At 42.9% G+C, this 23,757-nt stretch overlaps 1 protein-coding gene across 2 annotated transcripts in view; it reads left to right on the plus strand.

Annotated features, from left to right (window-relative positions):
• The window catches only part of LOC124012810 (large neutral amino acids transporter small subunit 3-like), a 46,903-nt gene extending 24,403 nt beyond the window's left edge, over nt 1-22,500 (plus strand). For both annotated transcript variants that reach the window (XM_046326783.1, XM_046326782.1), the window contains 10 exons: nt 9,366-9,458; nt 9,665-9,798; nt 9,970-10,124; nt 11,907-12,053; nt 12,364-12,399; nt 12,597-12,708; nt 13,283-13,412; nt 18,285-18,358; nt 18,658-18,781; nt 19,009-22,500. In XM_046326783.1, coding sequence (XP_046182739.1) covers nt 9,366-9,458; nt 9,665-9,798; nt 9,970-10,124; nt 11,907-12,053; nt 12,364-12,399; nt 12,597-12,708; nt 13,283-13,412; nt 18,285-18,358; nt 18,658-18,781; nt 19,009-19,212 — 1,209 coding nt within the window. In that variant the 3' untranslated portion in view covers nt 19,213-22,500. The remainder of the gene's footprint in view (nt 1-9,365; nt 9,459-9,664; nt 9,799-9,969; nt 10,125-11,906; nt 12,054-12,363; nt 12,400-12,596; nt 12,709-13,282; nt 13,413-18,284; nt 18,359-18,657; nt 18,782-19,008) is intronic.
• The last annotated feature ends 1,257 nt before the right edge of the window (nt 22,501-23,757 follow it).

Consider the following 23,757-nt stretch of genomic DNA (forward strand, 5'->3'; position numbering starts at 1 on the left):
CCCTGGAGAGAAGTGGCTTCTTTGCTGCCATTCTTGACACCAGGCCATCCTCTAAAAATCTTCGCTTCACTGTGCGTGGAGATGCACTCCTGAGCAAGCTCTGTACTGGTGGTGCCCCGATCCCGCAGCTGAATCAACTTTAGGAGACGGTCCTGGCGCTTGCTGGACTTTCTTGGGTGCCCTGAAGCATTCTTCACAACAATTGAACCGTTCTCCTTGAAGTTCTTGATGATCCGATAAATGGTTGATTTAGGTGTAATCTTACTAGCAGCAATATCCTTGCCTCTGAAGCCCTTTTTGTGCAAAGCAATGATGACGGCACTTGTTTCCTTGCAGGTAACCATGGTTGACAGAGGAAGAACAATGATTCCAAGCACCACCCTCCTTTTGAAGCTTCCAGTCTGTTATTCAAACTCAATCAGCATGACAGAGTGATCTCCAGTCTTGTCCTCATCAACACTCACACCTGTGCTAAAGAGAGAATCACTGACATGTCAGCTTCATCTGATAACATTCTGGAGTATATGCAAATTGCCATCATACAAACTGAGGCAGCAGACTTTATGAAAATTAATATTTGTGTCATCCTCAACATTTGGCCACGACTGTACACACGCCGCACCACTGTGACTCATACCCCCATAAAGGCTTCTGATTGTGTCGCCATCTACACCGAACGGGTATTGTGTGTAGATTGATCAGAATTGTTTTATTTAATCCATTTTAGATGAAGGTTGTAAAGTAACAAAATGCGTAAAAAGGGAAGGGGTCTGAATACTTTCTGAATGCACTGCACAGTGCCTTCGGAAAGTATTTAGACCCCATGACTTTTTCCACATTTTGTTACGTTACAGCCTTATTCTTGGAGTCCAAGAATGGACACTCTACCATAAAGGCCTGATTGGTGGGGGGCTGCAGAGATGGTTTTCCTTCTGGAAGGTTCTCCCAACTCCACAGAGGAACTCTGGAGCTCTGTCAGAGTGACCATCAGGTTCTTGGTCAACCTCCCTGAACAAGGTCCTTCTCCCCCTTTTGCTCAGTTTGGCCGGGCTGCCAACTCTAGGAAGAGTCTTGGTGGTTCCAAACTTTTTTCCACTTAAGAATGATGGAGGCCACTGTGTTCTTGAAGACCTTCAATGCTGCAGAAATGTTTTGGTACCCTTCCCCAGATCTGTGCCTCGACACAATCCTGTATCGGAGCTCTACAGACAATCCCTACGACTTGGTTTTTGCTCTGACATGCACTATCAACTGTGGGACCTTAAATAGACATGTGGGCCTTTCTAAATCATGTCCAATCAATTTAATTTACCACAGGTGGACTCCAAACATCTCAAGGATGAACAATGGGAACAGGATGCAACTGAGCTCAATTTCGAGTCTTATAGCAAAATGTCTGAATACTTATGTAAATAATGTTTTTCTGTTTTTTATTTTTAATACATTTAAAAACCTGTTTTTGCTTCGTCATTTTGGTGTATTATTGTGTGTAGATTGATAAGCAAAAAAAGTAATTTAATCAATTTCAGAAAAAGGCTGTAATGTAACATAATTTGGAAAAGGTCAAGGGGTCTGAATACTTTCCGAATGCACTGTATAAGGCTTACTTTAGCTATTGCTATTATACACTATATTACTGTATATGGTTGGCAGTTGGTTGGCAGTTGTTTTGGGAGGATTAATACTTTTTGTCTGTATAGTACGTGTGTATTTTTGTTTTTCTTAGCGTATAAATGTGATTAATAGTGGGGGTGTGTGTTGGCCGTTCAGGGTCTCCACGGCACATGCTGTTCTGCTTCTGGCTCTAAATTCTGGCACACGTCTGTCGGCCAATCAGATCACTGGGCTGTCGACACGCCTCGTCCCTGCCCCCCACACCTTCCCAAAACACACAAGGACACGCGTCTATCTCCCTCTACCCCCCCCCCTCTCTCTCTCATATATATATATTTATATATTTTCCTCTTTTCTCTATATATATATACACACACACTGTAAACCCCCTGGTCTGTGGCAGTAGTTCCAGGTGGTAAAGGCCCTTTCGTTCCATTGACCTAAATCACACGTCCGTCCGTCAATCCGTCAGTCAGTCAATATGAGGTACCTGAGCTACAGTATATGACCTTACATTCTCCAGGGCAATCGAGACATATCTCATTCCTCTTTTTGTTTTTGTTGTAGAATGTTGTTTTCCGATTCTGTTTTAAAGCTCCCTGTTTTTTCTCGAGTTCAGCCATCTTCGTTCACCCTTCCTCCTACCCTCTCTCTGTCTTTCTACCCCACTCTCTGTCTCTCTACCTTTCTCTCTCTCTCTCTCTCTCTCTACCCCTCTCTCTCTCTTTCTACCCCTCTCTCTGTCTCTAACTTTCTATCTCTGTCTCTCTACCCCTCTCTGTCTCTCTACCCCTCTCTCTGTCTCTCTACCCCTCTCTCTGTCTCTCTACCCTTCTCTCTCTCTCACTACCCCTCTCTCTCGCTCTCTACCCCTCTCTGTCTCTCTACCCCTCTCTGTCTCTCTACCCCACTCTGTCTCTCTACCCTTCTCTGTCTCTCTACCGCTCTGTCTCTCTACCCCTCTCTGTCTCTCTACCCCTCTCTGTCTCTCTATCCCTCTCTCTGTCTCTCTACCCCTCTCTGTCTCTCTACCCCTCTCTCTCTGTCTCTCTACCCCTCTCTCTGTCTCTCTACCCCTCTCTGTCTCTCTACCCCTCTCTCTCTGTCTCTCTACCCCTCTCTCTCTGTCTCTCTACCCCTCTCTCTCTGTCTCTCTACCCCTCTCTCTGTCTCTCTACCCCTCTGTCTCTCTACCCTTCTCTGTCTCTCTACCCCTCTCTGTCTCTCTACCCCTCTCTGTCTCTCTACCACTCTCTGTCTCTCTACCCCTCTCTGTCTCTCTACCCCTCTCTGTCTCTCTACCCCTCTCTCTGTCTCTCTACCCCTCTCTCTCTGTCTCTCTACCCCTCTCTGTCTCTCTACCCCTCTCTCTGTCTCTCTACCCCTCTCTCTCTGTCTCTATACCCATCTCTCTCTCTTTCTACCCCTCTTTCTGTCTCTCTACCCCTCTCCCTTTCTACCCCTCTCTCTCTCTACCCCTCTCTCTGTCTTTCTACCTCTCTCTGTCTCTATACCCCTCTCTCTCTCTCTTTACTGTAAAGCCCTGCATGACATGGCAAACGTCTCAAACGTTTCCCTCCTAGTCATTGACTCTTTCGTTCCATCCATCTAAATAATGTCAACCTTTGGTTCTGTCTGTTAGTCCCTGGTAGTGTGTGTGGGGGCATGTAGCTGAGGCCCCTGAATACCTCAGATAGGTCATTAAGAACGAGCTGGAGCTCTGCCCTTGACCCATACACTGACCTACAGTACCTGGAGAGAGAATGGTCATGGGGGTTTTTTATCTGTACCTCTGCCAAGACCTGACCAGGGAAACCTGCAGGTCCTAGTTATTGGCTAAAACTACACTCTTAGAAAAAGGTTCCTATATAGTACTAAAAATGATTATATAACTTCATATAGCAGCCCTTAAGGTTCTATAAAGAACCCTTTTGTAGGGTTCTTTAATCAGAACCCCAAGGATTCTATATAGTGAGTGTACGATTTTTTCTGGTCGGGTCACTTGGTCCGGAAAACTGTGGTACAGGCTAGTATGTCACTATCAGCAGGGTTAAATTGGGAGGGGGGAGAGGGAGTGATAAGGATGTGAAACAGGGAGAGAGACTGTTGTGGATAACAGGAAATATCTTGAAGTAGAGTGTCAAAGTGTGTGTGTGTGTGTGTGTGTGTGTGTGTGTGTGTGTGTGTGTGTGTGTGTGTGTGTGTGTGTGTGTGTGTGTGTGTGTGTGTGTGTGTGTGTGTGTGTGTGTGTGTGTGTGTGTGTGTGTGTGTGTGTGTGTTTGTTTGGCTTCTTCCTGTTTATTTTTATACAATGTTGCATTTAATTGTTAGAGATAACTGCCCAAGCATCTGGAGAATCTTTTTTTTTTTTTAAGGAGTGAAAACTCCCACCCTTTTCCTATTTTCTGATTCTCATTGAACAGATAGTGGAGGGATGACAGAAGGGAAAGATACACAGAGTTATTGTTGATATGAATGATTCATACAACTTGTTTACAACGATGCTGTCTTCATAGATTCTGGTTGTTATGCACGTCTTTAAATAGAGGCTAACACAATGCTGTTTGATAAATCTCTTTAAGCTCCGCTCGGCACAGTGTGAGCTGACACAGTTTGCATCCGAAATGGCACCCTATTCCCTACATAGTGGTCACAATTAGTGCGCTATATAGCAAATAGGGTGCTACTTCAAATCGTAATGCATATCTACATAGAGAAGTGCAAACAGCTCTGAGTCTCTTTTTAAAATATTTTTTACATTGTATAAAAGTACAATCACAAAGATTTGATTTAAGCCTCCATAGAGAAATCTCATCACAATTCTGGTATGTATCGAAGCTCAGTGTGCCAATGCAGTATGGTGTTGTCACTATATTTAACTTGCGTTTAGTCCAGCAAAGTAGCCTGACTAATTACCGCTCCGTGCAGCAAACATTCATGTGAGCTCCCGACATCAGGCGGCTTGCGAGGCTACCAGGAAAGCCCGCTGTGGTAAACAGGACGTTTTCCAAAGGGAGAGTGGTGCTGACATGGCCTGATGTGATGTGTGTTATTATCAGTATGTCCTTTTTTTTATCTGCATAGACTGGCACTGGCACAGAGTCGTTGGCACGGCGTAGGGGGGGGGGGGGGGAATCACAGCTGTTGCGTGTGTCTTGTGTGTTGGGCATTACTTCAGCAGCTTCTACTGTGCCACCTGCACAATTTCTCTCTCACACACACACACACACACACACACACACACACACACACACACACACACACACACACACACACACACACACACACACACACACACACACACACACACACACACACACACACACACACACACACACACACACACACACACACACACACACACAGCAGCACATGCATTGTTTTTGGCACGCAGACACTCAGTACTTGCACAAAGTCCTCCAACAGAGACAAGAAGAGGGAGAGAATAAGTGAGGAAAATAAGAAGGCATCTACAAGGCGACTTGTGTGGTATTTGTTTATTCACAACCCCATATGTCCATATTTTCTACCTTTTTCCAAGTTAAACTGCTAGTTTTGCAAAAGTGCCAGCAACCAAAAAAACATCAAAAATCAGCACTGTGATATTATATGCCGAGTCAGAGGCTGTGAATACAAAGCGAGGCTATTCCCCCTGCCTCAGGCTAGCATGTGTCTCCTAAAACTGCAGAGTAACTGACCTAACACGTGTTGCAATGCTGCGTGTCAGGGCCCTCTCCATAAAGATGATCAGCTCATATCACCACCTGGTGTTTACTTTCGTAGAATTGCATCTCGAGCACTTCCAGTGCATTCGGGAAGTATTCACACTCTTTTCCCACAATTAGTTGTGTTAGAGCCTGAATTTAAAATGGATTACATTTAGATTTTGTGTCACTGATCTACACACAATACCCCATAGCGTCAAAGTGGAATTTTGTTTGTAGAACATTTATTTTATTTTATAAAAAAAAAAATGTAAAGCTGAAATGTCTTGAGTCAATAAGTATTCAACCCATTGTTATGGCAAACCTAAATAAGTAAATAGTAAAACATGTGCAACAACAAATCACATAAATTGCATAAATTGTTCAATAATAGTGATCAATATGATTTTTGAATGACTACCCCATCTCTGCTCATACAATTATCTCTAAGATCCTTAAATTGAGTAGTGAATTTCAAGCACAGATTCAACCACAAATACCAGAGAGGTTTTTCAATGCCTCGCAAAGAATGGCACCGATTGATAGAATTGTAAAACATATTTAAAAAAAAAAAAGCAGACACTGAATATCCCTTTGAGCACGGTGAAGTTATTAATTACACTTTGGATGATGTATCAATACGCCCAGTCACTACAATGATACAGGTGTCCATCCTAACAGTTGCTAGAGAGGAAGGAAAATTCTCAGATTTCACCATGAGGCCAATGGAGATTTTAAAACCGTTACGGAGTTTAATGGCTGTGATAGGAGAAAATTGAGGATGGATCAACAACATTGTAGTGACTCCACAATACTAACCTAAATTACAGAGTGAAAAGAAGGAAGCATGAACAGAATACAAATATTCCAAAACATGCATCCTGTTTGCAACAAGGAAATTAAGTAAACGTGCAAATAAATGGGGCAAAGAAATTAACTTTTTGTCCTGAATACAAAGTGTTATGTTTGGCGTAAATCCAACACATCACTGAGTACCACTCTTCATATTTTCAAGCATGGTGGTGGCTGCATCATGTTATGGGTATGCTAGTCATTGACAAGATGAATTCACCTTTAAGCAGGATAATAGCCTAAAACACAAGGCCAAATCTACACTGGAGCTGCTTACCAAGACAACGTTGAATGTTCCTGAGTGGCCTAGTTACAGTTTGACTGAAATCAGCATGGAAATCTATGGAAAGACATGAAAATGTCTGTCTGGCTATGATCAACAAGGCAATCAAACAAGCTAAGTGTCAGTATAGAGACAAAGTAGAGTCGAAATTAAACGGCTCAGACACGAGAGGTATGTGGCAGGGTCTACAGTCAATCACGGACTACAATCAATCACGGACTACAAAAAGAAAACCAGCCCCGTTGCGGACCCCGATGTCTTGCTCCCAGACAAACTAAACAACTTCTTTGCTCGCTTTGAGGACAATACAGTGCCACCGACACGGCCCGCTACCAAAACCTGCAGGCTCTCCTTCACCACAGCCAATGTGAGTAAAACATTTAAACGTGTTAACCCTCACAGGGCTGCCGGCCCAGAGGGCATCCCTAGTCGCGTCCTCAGAGCATGCGCAGACCAGCTGGCTGGTACGTTTACAGACATATTCAATCAATCCCTATCCTAGTCTGCTGTTCCCACATGCTACAAGAGGGCCACCATTGTTCCTGTTCCCAAGAAAGCTAAGGTACAGTGCCTTGCAAAAGTATTCGGCCCCCTTGAACTTTGCGACCTTTTGCCACATTTCAGGCTTCAAACATAAAGATATAAAACTGTATTTTTTTTGTGAAGATTCAACAACAAGTGGGACACAATCATGAAGTGGAACGACATTTATTGGATATTTCAAACTTTTTTAACAAATCAAAAACTGAAAAATTGGGCGTGCAAAATTATTCAGCCCCTTTACTTTCAGTGCAGCAAACTCTCCAGAAGTTCAGTGAGGATCTCTGAATGATCCCATGTTGACCTAAATGACTAATGATGATAAATACAATCCACTTGTGTGTAATCAAGTCTCCGTATAAATGCACCTGCACTGTGATAGATTTGATTTGAACAATCAACTTGACAGAGCTTGAATAATTACAAAAAATATATAATGGGCAAATATTGTACAATCCAGGTGTTACCCAAATAGCCTCACAGCTGTATTCACTGCCAAATGTACTTCTACAAAGAATTGACTCAGGGTTGTGAATAGATACAGTGGGGAGAACAAGTATTTGATACACTGCCGATTTTGCAGGTTTACCTACTTACAAAGCATGTAAGCATGCATCCTGTGTAAGGACATCAGCGATAAAATTGTAGACCTGCACAAGGCTGGGATGGGCTACAGGACAATAGCCAAGCAGCTTGGTGAGAAGGCAACAACTGTTGGTGCAATTATTAGAAAATGGAAGAAGTTCAAGATGACGGTCAATCACCCTCGGTCTGGGGCTCCATGCAAGATCTCACCTCGTGGGGCATCAATGATCATGAGGAAGGTGAGGGATCAGCCCAGAATTACACGGCAGGACCTGGTCAATGACCTGAAGAGAGCTGGGACCACAGTGTCAATGAAAACCATTAGTAACACACGACGCCATCATGGACTAAAATCCTGCAGCGCACGCAAGGTCCCCCTGCTCAAGCCAGCGCATGTCCAGGCCCGTCTGAAGTTTGCCAATGATCATCTGGATGATCCAGAGGAGGAATGGGAGAATGTCATGTGGTCTGATGAGACAAAAATAGAGCTATTTGGTCTAAACTCCACTCGCCATGTTTGAAGGAAGAAGAAGGATGAGTACAACCCCAAGAACACCATCCCAACCATGAAGCACGGAGGTGGAAACATCATTCTTTGGGATGCTTTTCTGCAAAGGGGACAGGAGGACTGCACCGTATTGAGGGGAGGATGGATGGGGCCATGTATCGCGAGATCTTGGCCAACAACCTCCTTCCCGCAGTAAGATCATTGAAGATGGGTCGTGGCTGGGTCTTCCAGCATGACGACGACCCGAAACACACAGCCAGGGCAACTAAGGAGTTGCTCCGTAAGAAGCATCTCAATGTCCCGGAGTGGCCTAGCCAGTCTCCAGACCTGAACCAAATAGAACGTCCTTCTGTAGCTCAGTTGGTAGAGCATGGCGCTTGTAACGCCAGGGTAGTGGGTTCGATTCCCGAGACCACCCATACGTAGAATGTATGCACACATGACTGTAAGTCGCTTTGGATAAAAGCGTCTGCTAAATGGCATATATTATATTATTATTATATCTTTGGAGGGAGCTGAAAGTCCATATTGCCCAGCGACAGCCCCGAAACCTGAAGGGTCTGGAGAAGGTCTGTATGGAGGAGTGGGCCAAAATCCTGCTGCAGTGTGTACAAACCTGGTCAAGAACTACAGGAAATGGAAATGATCTCTGTAATTGCAGACAAAGGTTTCTGTACCAAATATTAAGTTCTGCTTTTCTTATGTATCAAATACTTATGTCATGCAATAAAATACAAATGTATTACTTAAAAATCATACAATGTGACTTTCTGGATTTTTGTTTTAGATTCCGTCTTTCATAGTTGAAGTGTACCTATGATAAAAATTACAGACCTCTAAGTAGGAAAACCTGCAAAATCGTCAGATGTATCAAATACTCCCCACTGTATGTACATTTGATATTTCTGTGTTTCATTTTCAATCAGTTTGAAAAATGTTCTAAAAACATGTTTTCACTTTGTCATTATGGGGAAATGTGTGTAGATGGGTGAGGAAAAGAAACATCTATTTAATCTATTTTGAACACAAAAAAATGTGGAATAAGTCAAGGGTTATGAATACACTCTGAAGGCACTGTACACGGACTCAATTAATACAGTCACTGTGCTCACCTGTGATCTTTCTGTTTCTCTCTCTCTCTTATCTCTCTCTCCCTCTCTCTCCACCTCTCATCTCTACTTCCCTTCTCTCTCTACCTCTCTTCTCTCTCCCTCTTCTCTCTCTCCCTCTCTCTGTCTCTCTTGCTGTCTCTCCCCCTCTCTCTCTCTCTGTCTCCTAGTTACCCAACATGTTTGGGAACGTGCGCTCCACCATCCTGTCTCTAATGATCGGCTCCTACGCCTCTTCAGCCGTCACATTCCCTGGAGTCAAGGTAGGAGAGTTAACTCCTCAGTTCCCTCTGGGAGTTTAGGTCAGTGTTTGTTACGGTAAGCACCTTGTGGCAAATGCTGATTGATTGAAGTTTCACAGAAAGGCCTTACTTGACGGCTTTATTTGATATTGTGATATATTATAGTTCAATTTGCTAAACTCTTTCCCGTACTTCACTCTCTCCCTCCCTCTGTTTCTTCTCTCCAGTTGATCTATGATCTAGGTGTGTCCTTCAGGGTGATCATGTGGGTGTGGTCGGGGCTAGCCGGTCTCGTCTTCCTCAACTGCTTCCTTAATTGGCCGATGGAGGCTTTCCCCGCACCCGAGGAGATCAGCTACACGTCAGTATCCATGACAACGTTACTATAATAACACAACATTACATGACGTAACTCTAATGTTATAGACTGTTACAGTGACCCAAATCATTGAATTACAGAGGGAGGTTTGCTCCAATTCCTCACTCATTTCACTTCACTTCCTTCCCCTTCTCTCTCTCCTTGCTCCCTCAGCAAGGAGGTGAAGCTGAGTGGCACGGTGATGGATGACAAGCTGACGGGGGACAGATTCTACAGTCATGTGACCACGTTGGGAGAGAAGATGGCGCCGAAGCAGCAGGAGGCAGATCCCTCTTCAGAGCACCTCCCACCTGGAGAGCAGACACAGGGTGAGGAATAGCACAACAAAAACGGTTAGAACCAGATAGAGCTTGTTAGAGAACCAGTCAGAACTAGACATACAGTGGCTTGCGAAAGTATTCGGCCCCCTTGAACTTTGCGACCTTTTGCCACATTTCAGGCTTCAAACAAAGTTATAAAACTGTATTTTTCTGTGACGAATCAACAACAAGTGGGACACAATCATGAAGTGGAACGACATTTATTGGATATTTCAAACTTTTTTAACAAATCAAAAACTGAAAAATTGGGCGTGCAAAATTATTCAGCCCATTTACTTTCAGTGCAGCAAACTCTCTCCAGAAGTTCAGTGAGGATCTCTGAATGATCCAATGTTGACCTAAATGACTAATGATGATAAATACAATCCACCTGTGTGTAATCAAGTCTCCGTATAAATGCACCTGCACTGTGATAGTCTCAGAGGTCCGTTAAAAGCGCAGCGAGCATCATGAAGAACAAGGAACACACCAGGCAGGTCCGAGATACTGTTGTGAAGAAGTTTAAAGCCGGATTTGGATACAAAAAGATTTCCCAAGCTTTAAACATCCCAAGGAGCACTGTGCAAGCGATAATATTGAAATGGAAGGAGTATCAGACCACTGCAAATCTACCAAGACCTGGCCGTCCCTCTAAACCTTCAGCTCATACAAGGAGAAGACTGATCAGAGATGCAGCCAAGAGGCCCATGATCACTCTGGATGAACTGCAGAGATCTACAGCTGAGATGGGAGACTCTGTCCATAGGACAACAATCAGTCGTATATTGCACAAGTCAGATGAAACCAAAATTGAACTTTTTGGCAACAATGCAAAACGTTATGTTTGGCGTAAAAGCAACACAGCTCATCACCCTGAACACACCATCCCCACTGTTTGGGCCTGCTTTTCTTCAGCCGGGACAGGGAAGATGGTTAAAATTGATGGGAAGATGGATGGAGCCAAATACAGGACTATTCTGGAAGAAAACCTGATGGAGTCTGCAAAAGACCTGAGACTGGGACTGAGATTTGTCTTTCAACAAGACAATAATCCAAAACATAAAGCAAAATCTACAATGGAATGGTTCGAAAATAAACATATCCAGGTGTTAGAATGGCCAAGTCAAAGTCCAGACCTGAATCCAATCGAGAATCTGTGGAAAGAACTGAAAACTGCTGTTCACAAATGCTCTCCATCCAACCTCACTGAGCTCGAGCTGTTTTGCAAGGAGGAATGGGAAAAAAATTCAGTCTCTCGATGTGCAAAACTGATATAGAGACATACCCCAAGCGACTTACAGCTGTAATCGCAGCAAAAGGTGGCGCTACAAAGTATTAACTTAAGGGGGCTGAATAATTTTGCACGCCCAATTTTTCAGCTTTTGATTTGTTAAAAAAGTTTGAAATATCCAATAAATGTCGTTCCACTTCATGATTGTGTCCCACTTGTTGTTGATTCTTCACAAAAAAATACAGTTTTATATCTTTATGTTTGAAGCCTGAAATGTGGCAAAAGGTCGCAAAGTTCAAGGGGGCCGAATACTTTCGCAAGGCACTGTAACTGCTTAGAACCGGATACAGTTAAATGGAACTGGTCAGAACCGGTCAGAGCTGGTCTTCCAGGGCTTCACTCACCAACCAGAATCAATGGACGATATTGAGCTCAACCCTACTATAAAATCTCTGTTCAACTTTTTAATACAAATGTGTTAACAAATTGACAATGAAACTTACCCAAGTATCATGATCTCATGTTGAATTCTTACCACCGCCCCTTCTTTCCCCTGACAGGTGGCCCTCCGTTTCGTAGTTCAGTCTGCTCGCCCATCTTCCTGTGGAGTCTCATCACCATGGCAATGACCCAGCTGCGCATCATCTTCTTTATGGGCGCCATGAACAGGATGCTGGAATTCCTGGTTACCCACGGAGACCCACACCGTAAGGACCAATCACTTGTAACGGTTTTAAGATGTGGGCACTGTCACATTAGCAAGACTGATTTGCTAATGGCTCACCTTTTGTTTCCCATATTAAGTGACGTGACACAAAATGTGAGCGCAGAGGTCAGTCTGCCACATATCTTCATCTATATTGAGATGTGAAATGCGCTGTAAAAAAAACATTTGACTTGAATATCTGTGGCACTGAATGGTCACAGTTGTAGGAGAATGGCATCTGTGATTTGTTATGATGTTAGTGGGTGGGAATTTGGGACTTCCATGACTTTCTGTGTGTTTTCTGTTTTCAGCCTCTAAGGATCTATTGATGGAGGCAGAGACACAAGGTGAGAGAATGAGACATTCCATTGGAACATTCCACTGGACATTCCATTGTGTGTGTGGAGAGAGTTGTGTGTTTGTGAATGTGTGCGTGCGTGCGTTCGGGTTTGTGAGAGCGAGCGAGAGGGCCTGTGTGTGTTGTACTGTTTAGTGACTACGTACGTGTGTGTGTGTTTTCTGACCGTGGGTCTCCTCTCCTCAGTGGGTTTCTACTCGTCAGTGTTTGGCTCCCTGCAGCTGCTCTGCCTCCTCACCTGTCCTCTGATTGGCTACATCATGGACTGGAGGATGAAGGAGTGCGACGTAGACCAGAGGTGTGCGCGTGTGTGTGTGACAGAGAGGGAGTGAGAGTGAAACAGAGAGAGACCGGAACCAAGAGAGAGAGAGAACATAGGAACTTCAGTTATAAACCACTCAATCTCATCCATCATGCTGATTTGGACAGTGTTTACACTTACAGCCCACTCAGAAAATATCTGGGCCCGAGGTATTTTAAACACATTCACCTAGTCATCCCTGCTCCCCCTAGTAAACTGCATGTCCTTGTATGTGTCTATTGGTGCCTGGGATGTATTAATACAAGATCACCACTAGATGGCGACATAAGCTGTTCATCCCTATGGAGAGATGGACAGCGTTTCACAAATATTGGTCACTCAGCTTTCTTTAAGGGAGAAATAATTCAGAGGAGACCAAGCATGACATGCTGAGAGAGAGCAGGGTTGTGTTCATTAGACATTAACTATAGAAAACGGAGTAAAAAAAATAAAAAATCCATTGCAAACATTTTTTAAAAATGTTTTCTGTAGCGTTCCCCTAACAAACACAACCCTTTGGTATTTTCCTGATGCTTCTTTATTTAATTTATCCCTGACCTCTTCTCTCCAGCCAACTTGAACCCCCGAAGAGAGACAGGAAGATCCAGAAACTGACCAATGCCATCCGCGCTTTCATCATCACCAACGTTCTACTGGTCATCTTCGGAGTCATCCAGATGCTAGACAACCTGCCTGTACAGGTAAGAAGACAGCCACATGACCCTACCCCTACCTCACACACCTCACCTGGGGTGCGCTCAGCAGGACACAGCGTTGTGGAACGTTACGATAGGAATATATTACATAGACAAACTAGCCTCTCTCTGAAATGTTAAAAAAAGGAATCACGTCAGCTCTATTTGTGATATTTTGATCTGCAACGTTGCGCAACATTTCCCTACTGAACGTGGCCCAATACAGGTAGGAACGCAGTCACATGACCATGCCTCCCTACCGACCCCTATACAGGTAAATAAACATAAAATGCTGATAACTCGCCTTGTGACAAGAACCCTGGCTACATGTCAGTGTTCATTTTTAGCATTTTTACAAGAATATATTTGAGTCTTAATCACACTTGTCAGTTGAATAGTGATTTAGTCTAGTTGTAGTCAAAATGCTGAAAACGGTGCGTCATTTTAGTCAACTAAATGCCCTTTGATTTTAGTCAACTAAATGCCCTTTCATTTTAGTCAACTAAATGCCCTTTCATTTTAGTCAACTAAATGCCCTTTCATTTTAGTCAACTAAATGCCCTTATCACATTTGTATCGCCTCATTAAACCTATAGTCAACATAAGTCACTTACTTCCATGTGCACACACATACATAGCCTTGTCCTATTGATAGGTTTGGTTTCTGAGCTTTAACTATTATTAATCATTAGTTATAAAAGAGACAGCAAATCAAATTCGATTGGTCACATACACATGGTTAGCAGATGTTAATGCGAGTGTAGCGAAATGCTTGTGTTTCTAGTTCCAACTATGGAGTAATATCTAACAAGTAATCTAACAAGTTCACAACAACTACCATATAACACACAAATGTAAAGAGATGAATATAATATGTACATATATATATATATATATATGGATGAGCGATGGCGCGCGGCATAGGCAAGATGGTATAGAATACAGTATATCCATATGAGATGAGTAATGTAGGATATGTAAACATTATTAAAGTGGCATTATTTAAAGTGACTAGTGATACCTTTATTAAGTTCATTTATTTAAGTGGCCAGAGATTTGAGTCTGTATGTTGGCAGCAGCCTCTCTATGTTAGTGATGGCTGTTTAACAGTCTGATGGCCTTGAGATAGAAGCTGTTTTTCAGTCTCTCGGTCCCAGCTTTGATGCACCTGTACTGACCTCGCCTTCTGGATGATTGTCGCGTTCTCACCTTAGTTATTTTTGTTATGTCTTTGTTTTAGTATGGTCAGGGCGTGAGTTGGGTGGGTTGTCTATGTTTATTTTTCTATGAGTTGGTATTTCTGTGTTTGGCCTGGTATGGTTCTCAATCAGAGGCAGCTGTCAATCGTTATCCCAGATTGGGAACCATACTTAGGCAGCCTGTTTTCACACTTGATTTGTGGGTGATTATTTTCTGTCTGTTTGTTCCACACGGAACTGTTTCGGTTTTTGTTATTTCATGTTGTTATTTAGTATTTTTCTGTGTTCTATTAAAAGTATCTTGAACACTTACCACGCTGCGCTTTGGTCCTCCGATCCTTCCTACTGCTCCTCATCAGAGGAGGAAGAAGACCGTTACAATGATAGTGGGATGAACAGGCAGTGGCTCAGGTAGTTGTTATCCTTGATGATCTTTTTGGCCTTCCTGTGACATCGGGTGCTGTAGGTGTCCTGGAGGGCAGGTAGTTTGTGCCGGTGATGCATTGTGCAGACCGCACTACCCTCTTGAGAGCCTTGCGGTTGAGGGTAGTGAAATTGCCGTACCAGGTGGTGATACAGCCCGACAGGATGCTCTCGAATGTGCATCTGTAAAAGTTTGTGAGTGTTTTAAATGACAAGCCAAATTTCTTCAGCCTCCTGAGGTTGAAGAGGCGCTGTTGGTCTTGTTTGCGTATATAAGGAATTTGAAATTATTCATACTTTAACTTTTTGATATTTAAGTACATTTTAGGAATTACATTTACTTTTGATACTTCAGTATCCAGTGATGTAGTCGAGTCACTAAACTTTGAGTCAGAATTGAGGTGCAAATAGTCTGGGTAGCCATTTGATTAGATGTTGAGGAGTTTCATGGCTTGGGGGTAGAAGCTGTTTAGAAGCCTCTTGCACCTAGACCTGGCGCCCCGGTATCGCTTGCCGTGCGGTAGCAGAGAGAACAATCTATGACTAGGGCCTTCCTCTGACACCGCCTGGTATAGAGGTCCTGCATGGCTTGCGGTCGAAAGGCCCGGCAGTGATGCTCTCGATGGTGCAGCTGTAGAAGCTTTTGAGGATCTGAGGACCCATGCCAAATCTTTTCAGTCTCCTAAGGGGGAATAGGTTTTGTTGTGCCCTCTTCACGACTGTCTTGGTGTGCTTGGACCATGTTAGTTTGTTGGTGATGTGGACACCAAGGAACTTAAAGTTCTCAACTTGCTCCACTACAGCCCTGTCAATGAGCATGCGGACATGCTCGGTCCTCCTTTTCCTGTAATCCACAATCAACTCCTTTGTCTTGATCAAGTTGAGGGAGAGGTTGTTGTCCTGGCCCCACATGGCCAGGTCTCTGACCTGTATCACTAGCCACTTTAAACACTTAATATAATGTTTACATACCCTACATTACTCATCTCATATGTATATACTGTACTCTATACCATCTACTGCATCTTGCCATCTTTATGTAATACATGTATCACTAGCCACTTTAAACAATGACACTTTTATATGTTTACATACCCTACATTACTCATCTCATGTATATACTGTACTCGATAGCATCTACTGCATCTTGCCTATGCCGTTCTGTACCATCATTCATTCATGTATCTTTATGTACATATTCTTCATCCCTTTACACTTGTGTGTATAAGGTAGTTGTTGTGAAACTGTTAGGTTAGATTACTCGTTGGTTATTACTGCATTGTCGGAACTAGAAGCACAAGCATTTCGCTACACTCGCATTAACATCTGCTAACCATGTGTATGTGACAAATAGAATTTGATTTGATTATAGGCTGTCTCGTCTGTGATCAGGCCTACCACTGTTGTGTCATCAGCACAACTTAATGATGGTGTTGGAGTTGTGCCTAGCCTCGCAGTCATGAGTGAACTAGTACAGGAGGGGACTGAGCACACACCCCTGAGGGACCCCTGTGTTGAGGATCAGCATGGCAGATTTGTTGTTACCTACCCTTACCACCTGGGAGAAACCCGTCAGGAAGTCCAGGATCCAGTTACAGAGGGAGGGGTTTAGTCCCAAGGTCCTTAGCTTAGTGATGAACTTTGAGGGAACTATGGTGTTGAACACTGAGCTGTAGTTAATAAATAGCATTCTCACATAGGGGATCCTTTTGTCCAGGTGGGAAAGGGTAGTGTGGAGGGCAATAGAGATTGCATCATCTGTGGATCTGTTAGGGCGGTATGGAAATTGGAGTGGGTCTAGTGTTTCTTGGATAATGGTGTTGATATGGTGTTGATATGACCCATATGACCCATGACTGGCCTTTCAAAGCACTTCATGCCTACAGACGTGAGTGCTAGGGGTCGGTAGTCATTTAGGCAGGTTACCTTAGTGTTCTTGGGCACAGGGACTATGATGGTCTGCTTCAAACATGTTGGTATTACAGAATCAGACAGGAAGGTTGAAAATGTCAGTGAAGACACTTGCCAGTTGGTCAGCGCATGCTCGGAGTACACGTCCTGCTAATCCGCCTGGCCCTGCGGCCTTGTGAATGTTGACCTGTGTAAAGGTCTTACTCAGATCGGCTGTGGAGAGCGTGATCACACAGTCGTCCGGAACAGCTGATGCTGTCATGCATGTTTCAGTGTTACTTGCCTCGAAGCGAACATAGAAGTAATTTAGCTCAACTGGCAGGCTTGTGTCACTGGGCAGCTCTCGGCTGTGCTTTCCTTTGTAGTCTGTAAAGTTTGCAAGCCTTGCCACATCCGACGAGCGTCAGATGCCTCACAAGTACTCAAGTGGCAGCTTCATTAAATAGTACCCGTCTCAACATCAACAGTGAAGAGGCAACTCCACGATGCTGGCTAGTCTAGGCAGAGTTCCTCTGTCCAGTATCTGTTTTTCTGCCCATCTTAATCTTGTCTTTTTATTTGCCAGTCTGAGATATGGCTTTTTCTTTGCAATTCTGTCTGGATGGCCAGCATCCCGGAGTCGCCTCTTCACTGTTGACGCTGAGACTGGTGTTTGCGGGTACCCACAAATGCTGATGCTCCAGATACTAAACTAGTCTAAAGAAGGCCAGTTGTATTGCTACTTTAATCAGGACAAGTTTTCAGCTGTGCTAACATAATTGCAAAAAGGTTTTCTAATGATCAATTAGCCTTTTATAAACTTATAGTTTTTTTCTGGGTCTATTTGGTCAGTTATAGTTTCACTGAAATATAGGTGATTTATTTTAGTCACTATTTCTGTTGACGGAATGAATACTGCTACAGGTTCTTAAAAACAATCTATCTTTCTTTGGTTTGCTGTAACCAAATAAAACCCATCCCTGCACTTTGGAGTTAAGGCCAAACCTTAAGAAAATGTTAATGCTTTAAAACAGAACAGGCTCAGAGAAAGTATAATAGTATAAATGAATGTTATTGGTCTATTTGATTCCTTTTACTGTCTTCTCTCGATTGATGAGATTATGTATTTTTTGGGGGTATATATATATTTAGTTTTCATGTATTTTCAAGAGGAACACAATGGAACTTGTTTGTGTTATCCTTGATGATTTTGAAATGCAGCCGTATCCACGTGTGGTTGTATTGTGTTTTTTAAATTCAAATAAAATCAACTATTTCTCTTCCTCTCCACCCCCCTATCCTTTTATTTTCCTACTACCCCACTTTCTCTTTCTCTCTCCTTTTTCTCTCTTTTCCTCCCTCCCAGATAATTTCTTTCATCGTCCACACCATGGTCAGAGGTTTCGTCCACTCCTGTGCTGGAGGACTCTATGCTGCTGTGTAAGTACATTACAACGTCAACAAAGCACTTTGTTGGACTTTTGCTTTCCAGCATATTACACCCACGCTATGATCGTCTCAGTTAGATTCGCAGGTGTGTGTGTCAGAGTTTTGAGAATGGTTTGTTACACAATTTGGAAAACACTGTTACATATCAATAGGCACAGGGACTTTAAACTTTAAAATATGCATTTTCTGAACAAAACATTGGATGTTACAGGTAAGGTGTCTGTTTCGGTTAAGTATGGTACAGTCAGTTTTGATTGGAGAGGTAACCATTACATCCCGCCCCTATCCAGATATCCGTCCAATCACTTTGGGACATTGACGGGGATGCAGTCGATGATCAGCGCGCTGTTCGCTCTCCTCCAGCAGCCTCTCTTCGTCATCATGGTGGGACACCTGGGAGGAGACCCCTACTGGGTGAGGCCACACACACACACACACAAACACACAAACACGCACGGAGAGCATACACACACACACACACACACACACGTCACATACATACTACTGAGATTATAAGGCAAATTAATTACAACCGATTCATGTGAATGGACAGAAATAGAAAATTGAGGCAATAAGATTTATTAGAAAAGTATGTCTCAAACACGTTCTTTCTCTGACTAACTCTATCCTCTAATCAACAGATCAACCTGAGCCTGCTCATTGCCTCATTGGCTGGATTCCTGTTGCCTGGATACCTGATCTATCACCGTAGGAACCTGATGCGAGAGAAGGTGGAGAAGCGTGAGAGGGAGGCCGCTAACCAATCAGAAAGAGAGAGAGAAACCTTAAGGCAATCAGAAAATGGCCATACCAAAAACCATACGAATGGACATCTCAGCAATTAGGCCTAAGAATCTTGACCGAACTAACAGTCAAATATCATCGTCGTTAATTGTAAAATATCATTATAGACCATCGTCATGATGATGACATTGATGGTTGTCATTTTCAACAAGGACAGTGATGACAATGTTGTGCACTGGAGTTTGGACTTGAGTCCATTAATCCGTTTTTAATTTGACATCAAAATACACACTCAATATACTCATGACTGTTTTAGGTATGACATGCCAAAGAAATCCTAAAATATACATTTAACTCATATTTATTTGAATTAAAACCATGGAAATCTCAATGGCAATCGAGGTTCGGCAATTCAATAACTAAGCAATAATATTTCCGATGACCAAAAATTACATGAAGGTTATTAGTACCATTTCAGGTCACCCTTCAACCAACCGGAAGCACAGCTCTCAGTATTCTGTAGTAGACAGGAACGGAATCTCTTTCGCCATCAGATTGGCTGGTGTAACGTTGAACTACCGCCCCCACCCAACCACACCACAGTCACTTCATTCATTTAGGCCTAGCAGCCAGTCTGGTAGTAATATTTTATCAGACAGTGTTTGTTGTTCTTTCCCGGTTCCCTCCCTGTATCTATACTTGTCTTTATTTTGTCTGTACATCCAGCGGAGAATACAGATTAGGAGGAGACAAAGTGGGAATGGTGGAGAAAGGGAACCTCAGTTTCCAAATCCATGTGCCTAGACCACCAGCCCATGGGGCCTGCACATCCATATCATTTTGACTATCAATCTGCACTTGCAATCTTTCCCTGTGTCCCCTTTATGTCCATGTCAGACCTGTCATTATGTCCACCTGAAATCTTTCCCTGTGTCCTCTTTATGTCCATGTCAGACCTGTCATTGTAAGTCCACTAAGTGCTATGCCCACTTGGTCAAGTCTGCGGCTGTGTCTGAAATGGCACCCTATATAGTGCACTACATTTAACCAGGGCCCATAGGGTAAAAGTTTGGACACACCCTGGGTCACTACCGCTATGTCCCTGTGTTCATCCCAGAGTTAGTATTTGAAATGTCTCCGTGCATCACAATGTGTCCACCCGAAATGTGGGCTGAGTCCCAGATGGCACCCTATTTCCTATATAGTGCACTACTTTTGACCAGAACCATATATGGGCCCTGTTCAAAGGCAGTATACTACATAGGAAATTGGGTGCCATGTGGGACACAACCTAGGTTTTGAGATGACATCATTAGCCGTTGTCATTTCTGCCAATCATAGCTAAATTCAGGACAGTGGTACGGTGTGTGAGGTGTTGTGCAGGCACAGCCTAGTTTGTAAGAATATTGATGGAACTTTGTTTTTAGAGAATCATGTTATTGAACTTGTTGCATATCATGAAATTGGAACGTGAAATGTCTGTATAGTTATATAGAAATGCCAAATCAGTACCTGTCACCGAAACCTTTAAGGTCAGCTATTGCACGTGAGCTTTTACGGAGAGTTGTAGATTAGTTTTACAGAAGAGTATTTATTTGTATAAACGTGGGAAAGAGTACTTGTCGAAACCTGATTCAATCTGGAGAACCAACCAACCATCTTGACATTTTAAACAGTATTTACAGTTAACAGTACCGTATGAGAGAAAATCACAGACAGGTGTGTTGCTCAAATCAACTCCAAAAGCTGGTTGAATCTGACCAACCAACCGTGTTCAGTGTTTAAAAACAACACATTATTTACAGTTAACAATACTGCATGAGGTCAAATAAAACAGTATTTACAGTTAACAGTACTGTATGAGGTCAAATATAACAAACTGTATTACTAGCTAGCAGTACTGTATGAAGTAAGATGGATGCACCTGAACCCTGATATCACTGTCCCCATGACAACGACAGTAGAACCACCTCATTGCAGCAGGGCTGCATTTAGCAGGTACATTGTGGCTGCTAGGCTATTTATTTAGGGTACAGAACATCCCAAATGGCATCCTATTCCTTATATTGTGCACGACTTTTGACCAGAGCCCTATGGTGGCTATGGTCAAAAGTAATGCACTATATACACTATATAGGATATGGGGTGTCATTTGGGATAGAGACAGTGTGTATGTAGTAGCGCTTGAATCTAAAAGATAACTGTCATGTAATAATGAATTGAATTATTCATAAATGAAATGTGTGTGCTTTATTGTAAGTGCCTGGGAAGCAAGTCTTTTTTTGTGCTAGCCTGGTCCCAGATCTGTTTGTGCTCTTGCCAACTCCATTGCTCATTGTCAAGCCAAACATGGCATGACAATAAGTGAAAAGAAGTTGACATGATCGCACGAACAGACTGGCACTCGGGTATGCGTAGTACCTATAGAAGCCTGAAATGCACTATGAGAATGTAAAGCCATAGTTTTGCTCCGTATGCTCGTTGGATGTTCTCTCATCTTTTTAAGACTTGAGAGTTGCTTTGCTATTTATTTGATTTGCGCATCCCGAAAAATAACATTTGGTTCATCCACATCACAGTTGCTCTCCAACTATGAGAGTAGGAGTGGTGATCTAGGATCTGTTTAGCCTTTTAGATCATAATGAATTAGATAACATGGACAGGGGGAGGTGACCTGATCCTAGATCAGTACTGCTACTCTGAGATGCTTTATGAATACAGCAACTTTCCCATATTTCCACCGCTGTGTGTGAGAACATCCATTATTATAACTGATCTTATAACATTTGTAATAATAAGATCATATTATGCGGGCCAATGTGGTGAAGAGAATGTAAGAGGATCCAGAACAATGTATTATAAATAGGCTTTGAATAGAAAATGTCATATTTAAAGACATGCTCCGGAACTTTGATGACAAATAAGTATTTTTTTCCAACCGCCCGCTTTGGGTTGGATGTGTTAATGTGTGGTTCATACATGCATAATTACTGTCTTGCCTCAATTAGCCACAAAATCCAGAGTTTGAAAGCGACTGTTTTCTGGAAGCTGTGTGGCGCCATTTTCCATACTATTTCACCCACACGGGAAAGCCCCCTAGCAACGAGGTTCAGCCAATGAGCTTTTAGCCCCTCGCCATTTGAGTGACAGTTAGCAAGATGCACAAACAGCAGAGCGAGAGAGAGAGCAAGCAAAGATGTGGTGCACATATCTGCACATATGTGACGTAGTACGCAATTTCCGGGGACCACTTTTGGCTAGTGAGCATTACTTTCAGAACTACTGGCTAACAAGTATACACAAGTACCGGAGAATCTCTTTAAGTGATTTCACTGATGTTTTTGGGGTGCTTCTCTTTGTGAAGTAATAAATTAACAGATTTCAACTTGCGAGCCTGTATTTTATTGGTTGTATAGTGAACACGACCCAGGTTTTATTTTATTTTATTTTTATTTCACCTTTATTTAACCAGGTAGGCTAGTTGAGAACAAGTTATCATTTACAACAGCGACCTGGCCAAGATAAAGCATAGCAGTGTGAACAGATAGCAACACAGAGTTACACATGGAGTAAACAATAAACAAGTCAATAACACAGTAGAAACAAATAAAAAAGGAGTCTATATACATCGTGTGCAAAAGGCATGAGGTAGGCGAATAATTACAATTTTAGCAGATTAACACTGGAGTGATACATGATCAGATGGTCATGTGCAGGTAGAGATACTGCTGTGCAAAAGAGCAGAAAAGTAAATAAATAACAGTACGGGGATGAGGTAGGTAAATTGGGTGAGCTATTTACCGATGGACTATGTACAGCTGCAGCGATCGGTTAGCTGCTCAGATAGCAGATGTTTAAAGTTGGTGAGGGAGATAAAAGTCTCCAACTTCAGCGATTTTTGCAATTCGTTCCAGTCACAGGCAGCAGAGAACTGGAAGGAAAGGTGGACAAATGAGGTGTTGGCTTTAGGGATGATCAGTGAGATACACCTGCTGGAGCGCGTGCTACGGGTGGGTGTTGCCATCGTGACCAGTGAACTGAGATAAGACAGAGCTTTACCTAGCATGGACTTGTAGATGACCTGGAGCCAGTGGGTCTGGCGACGAATATGTAGCGAGTACCAACCGACTAGAGCATACAGGTCGCAGTGGTGGGTGGTATAAGGTGCTTTAGTAACAAAGCGGATGGCACTGTGATAAACTGCATCCAGTTTGCTGAGTAGAGTATTGGAAGCCATTTTGTAGATTACATTACATTACATTTAAGTCATTTAGCAGACGCTCTTATCCAGAGCGACTTACAAATTGGATGACATCGCCAAAGTCGAGGATCGGTAGGATAGTCAGTTTTACTCGGGTAAGTTTGGCAGCGTGAGTGAAGGAGGCTTTGTTGTGGAATAGAAAGCCGAATCTAGATTTAATTTTGGATAGGAGATGTTTGATATGAGTCTGGAAGGAGAGTTTACAGTCTAGTCAGACACCTAGGTACTTATACAGTGGGGCAAAAAAGTATTTAGTCAGCCACCAATTGTGCAAGTTCTCCCACTTAAAAAGATGAGAGACCTGTAATTTTCATCATAGGTACACTTCAACTATGACAGACAAAATGAGAAAAAAAATCCAGAACAATCACATTGTATGATTTTT

This window comes from Oncorhynchus gorbuscha, linkage group LG24 (assembly GCF_021184085.1).
Source record: "Oncorhynchus gorbuscha isolate QuinsamMale2020 ecotype Even-year linkage group LG24, OgorEven_v1.0, whole genome shotgun sequence".
In the NCBI taxonomy this organism is placed as follows: Eukaryota; Metazoa; Chordata; class Actinopteri; order Salmoniformes; family Salmonidae; genus Oncorhynchus; species Oncorhynchus gorbuscha.